Source organism: Geospiza fortis, unplaced genomic scaffold, assembly GCF_000277835.1.
Source record: "Geospiza fortis unplaced genomic scaffold, GeoFor_1.0 scaffold2226, whole genome shotgun sequence".
Classification (NCBI taxonomy): domain Eukaryota; kingdom Metazoa; phylum Chordata; class Aves; order Passeriformes; family Thraupidae; genus Geospiza; species Geospiza fortis.
The window spans coordinates 2,628-7,222 of NW_005055325.1; the positions used below are offsets into that span (position 1 = coordinate 2,628).

The 4,595-nt window shown below is 37.9% G+C and overlaps 1 protein-coding gene across 1 annotated transcript; it reads left to right on the forward strand.

The window, feature by feature from the left end:
- Nucleotides 1–1,142: 1,142 nt before the first annotated feature.
- Nucleotides 1,143–4,349, forward strand: LOC115949271 (kinesin-like protein KIF2A; the record flags this gene model as incomplete). Its single annotated transcript, XM_031065796.1, has 3 exons — nt 1,143–1,237; nt 3,735–3,851; nt 4,295–4,349. Coding segments are annotated over 3 exons (267 nt in total), but the record flags the coding sequence as incomplete, so codon positions are not given.
- Nucleotides 4,350–4,595: the final 246 nt, after the last annotated feature.

Sequence of the window (4,595 nt, forward strand, 5' to 3'; positions counted from 1 at the left end):
TTGAACCTGCTTTGCCTTCCTCCTAATCCTATCCCACAGCAGGAAATGAGTAAGTATATTCTAGTAGGTGCATTGGCGTGTTGCCAGCGCTAGACCCACCACATTTTCGTGAATTGTCGGAGACCAAGAATGAACAAAGTGAGCAAGGGCTTTCTAATTATTCTATGAGACTTTTCTTGTCTGCTACAGTTTCTTTTTTTACTGTATCACCTATGTTTCCCTCAAATGAGATGGAATAAGGGGTTGCTTGATTTTGCTATGGCTCATTAAAGAAGGATGTTAGAGGAGCAGTCGCATTGGACTCATGTTCTTTTGAAACTCCAGTACGTGGTACTCTTAGGGCAAAACAGATGTGAAATCAATGTGACATGCACCTTTGTGTCAGTGCATGGCTCCTCTGCTCTTCCAATTGCTTCTTGCTACCACATATAAGAAATAAGATAAAGTATGACGGATGGCATTTAAAAAATGCAATACACTATGTATTTGAGAAGGAAAACCCTTATTCCTACTGAAGGTTTACTGGTTGTTTTGTACTTTTTGGGGGCTTTCTGGCTTTGGCTATTTCACTGAAGTCATCAATGGCACCTTAACTTCAGCTTAACAGTCTGTGTTAATAACTGTTTTTAAAATTATGATTTGTATTAAATTGCAAGCAATTTAATTTTAGTTGAATTACCAGCTGATTGAATACCCACAAGAAGTGGATATCAGAATACAGTTTCAGGGGACTTCCCTCCTATGTCAGGATGTTTAATTTTATATCAGCCTAGAAGGGAGACAAACAAGCCTTTGTGAAATGCACCTCAGGAAACATTCCCACCCAAGGAAGACTCAGAAAAGAGTCCAAGTGGTGTGGCTTTCACATGGTATTTTATTTACTTGCCACTTAGTTTTTTGTTAATTAAGTTTTTCACTTGTACACTTGACTGTCCCATTAGAGCCTCTGGCTAGATCTAGCCTCTGACTAGATCAAATCTGAGCCATTTTACAGTGTGGCCAGGAATCGTTTTCTATTTATCACTTTTTTTTTAACCCCCTTTTTTTTTTCTGCTTCTATCTGCATTTCTCAGAGCAGGGATTAAAATAACTTTTTGAAAAATTTTTCATCTGGTAATTCATCTTTTGTGTTTCCTTTCTAGGCCGAATTCACCAAGCTATGGTAACATCCCTAAATGAAGATAATGAAAGTGTTACTGTTGAATGGATTGAAAATGGAGATACTAAAGGCAAAGAGGTAAACCTAAATATTTTAGAACTTTTCTCTTTAAAAAAATGTGCCATCTGCATGAATTATGCTTTGGAATTTGCACTGGAAATGGAGAAAATAGAAATCTTAATTTACATAACTGTTGCCTTTTTCAACCTAGAAATGAAACTCAAGAGAGTTTTAATATAGGAGGTAATATAAAAGTGTATCTTTATTTGGAGGCCTCCAGGGGCATTTATGGGGAATGTCCACAAAAGCCCACTCCTACAAGGGGTGCATGCAGTTTTATAGGTTTTGTAAATTAGCATAATTGACAAAAAACACCAATTAGGAGCACAGGTGGTGAGTCAATTCCCCCTGGGTCAAGCCCCTTCTAAGTCTTCCCTTCCTCAGTAGTAGCTGTACTTTGTTTATCGTGGAGAGTTCTTCTCAACCTTGGTAGCCAGGAAGAACCAAGATAGAATAGGGGCCTTGTACCCCCCAGGGCTTGGAGCTCTGGAATTTGTTTTCTTTCTGTCTAGGGAAAGGGCATGGAAAATTACTGGGAAAATGAGTCACTAATACAATAGGTTACAAATATACGTGTAAAGAATACAGAGAATATATAAGGGAAAAAAAGGCGAAAACCAAAATGGCATGAGACGATTCTTTGTTTACAGACTGTTTTAAATGGGAGTTTTTAGACAAATGCTGGTTTCTGTTGTATTAAATTTTACTTCCTGAGTTCTTTGTTATAGCTTTTATATAGTGCTGTTCATATTTTGATTTTGAAACAGATTACAAAGGCTGAACTTGTTACCCTTTTTACAAGTAGAAAAATCAAATTTTCTAGAGGGAGAATGACTTGCAATTCAGACAGGAAGCCAGTGGGAACTGGATTAAAAATCCTTTTCTGTTTGTATTATTGAGGGATTAAACTGCTAGTCTGTTTGTTTTAGGCAATAATTTTCCAGCCCCGCTTTCTTTAAGAAACTGTGTCTGTCTCAGTTATGCTTTGCTGTCCCATCTTCCTGTAAATTTTGGACCATGTTAGCCAGTTTCAGCTGAGATTTGGAGAAGCAGCTCAGAAATAATTGCATTTCACCAGTTTTGTCAAAACATGGGAAAAAGGGAAAAAAAAGGTTGTGAGAATGTCCTGGTGATCTCATCAGCTGAACTCCTCTTGCTAGACACAGAATCCATAGAGTAGTGAGGTCTTTGAAAGGTCCAGCCAGAGGAAGTAGCAGTCTATAGAGACCAAAGCTATTTAAGATTTTTAGGAAACAGAGTTTCAATAGATCTGAAGGCAGTTATTTTTAAGTTCCTTTCTTATCCCCCTTACATTTTGCAGCTTTTTGAATGAGGAGCACTTACAAGGAAAAAAATAGCATCATAAATTTGATGTGGCTTCAACTCTGCTTATTATTTCTTGGGTGATTGTAGTTCATCTGTTTCTTTTGCACTGTCTGGGAAATTTCAAATAATTGAGATCTCTTTATGTTACAAAATGTCTTTCATATTCTGCAGTAACTGACAAATTACCACAGTAATACTAGCTACTTCTGTTTTAATTTAATCACTTTACAGAATTATCAATACTTATTGGTATCACATCCCACTCCTAAGAAGAGGGGAACACCCAAGATTCATAGATGCCTGTGGTTGAAAATGGCAAAATCTAGAAGGGTCTGAAAAAGCTTACAAAGTTTTATTATCAAATCATACACTTGGTGTGGAAATTGGTATAAGTTTTGTCCTTATTTTCTAGTAGTAAGAGAAATAGAAGCAAAGAAGGAATAGAGAGAGAGTGAGAGATCAGGTAGGAGAGGAAAGGAGATCACCAGTCCTGGTTCCAGTGTTGATCCAGCTGATGGGGTGTTCAAGGTCCTGGAGGTACCACCCAGGCTTTGTGGGGGTATCTTTTTATAGATAAGTTTTCCCCGCCTTAGGATTAGGTTTCTGGCTCTCCTCGTCAATGAAGTAGCATGCACAGTCTGCTCTTCTAAGCCTTTCTGGAAATGGGTTGGGGGACTATGAGGGTCTTTGGTGGTCTCGATCCTCCTCTATTGGATTAGCTTTCTGTCCACAGTTCATGCCCATTTCTTGACCCCACTTCTGCGCTTGCACTATCCTTTACATTGTGAAGTCACCGTGAACCAGAACAGGGACGTGGGCCACAGAAAGGTGCTGCCCTGCCTTTGTATGGTCTTCCTCTCCAGCCACATCCTGTTCTAACTTGCCCACTTTCGAAGCTATCAGTGTTTGAGACATAGCAGTGCATTAACTCCTTGTTGTCCAGGCTTTGACAATTGGTTATTTTTAATTACTCTCTTTTCTGAAGGATCTGTTTTCAACTTACATGAAGACCAAAGCTTACATTGTTTTTAGTGAAAATAAAATAAGATCATTCAGGGTATAGAATTAAGAAATTGTGGGGTAAAAGCACTAAATATATTTATTGTTTATTCTCAAAAATATCAGGAGAAATAAAGAGGGTAGATGTTTTTCTAAGAATCATAAATGTATTTTATATTCTTTTACACAGATTGACTTGGAGAGCATATTTTCACTTAACCCAGATCTTGCACCTGATGAAGATATTGAACCTAGTCCAGAGACACCACCACCTACTTCAGCAGCTAAAGTAAACAAAATCATGAAGGTTGGTAATACCTATGCAGCATGTTCATATTAAACTTTCAGTACTCCTATACACGTTGTTATGCTTGAATTTTTAAATCTAACTTTTGTGTCTGTGGAACTACTTGATAAGTGTGTTCCTTTCTTTTTCCTATGCTGAATAGGGGTTTCTAACAATTTTATAAGAACAGGTTTGGCAGAAAGGGAGTTGGGGACTAATATTTATATAACTAAATATATCTCAAGGAAAAATATAGAAAATGTTTTGGAGGTTGTTTTGAAACAGTATACATAGTGCAAACAGTCTTCACCCTGGGCTCTTATGGGAAGGATTTGGCAGCAATCACTTCTTTGTATTGATGATGTCATGTTATTTTTATTTACTGGAAAGAAGCAGAGGTAGGGCTGCAGTTTACATTTTCAATAATAAGGTGATCAAATAACAGATATTTCTTTCTTTTACAGAGTCGACGAACCATGGCACCTATTAAGAATGACATTCCTGCCAGAGATAACAGAGGTAAATGTTATCTCTTTCCCGTCCACGTTTGACACTGGCTAAGCGCCAGTCACCCACGAAAAATCATTTATTCATTCTCCTTTGCTATAGTTGAGCAGAGGAGGGGAAAAGAACAACTAAAGGGGTTCATGAGTTGAGGTAAAGATTGGAAAGAAACACTTTAAGGATTGCAGAGGAGGCAGTCAAAGAACTACTGAAATGCTTGGATGTTCATAAATCTATGGGACCAGACGGGATCCACCCCAG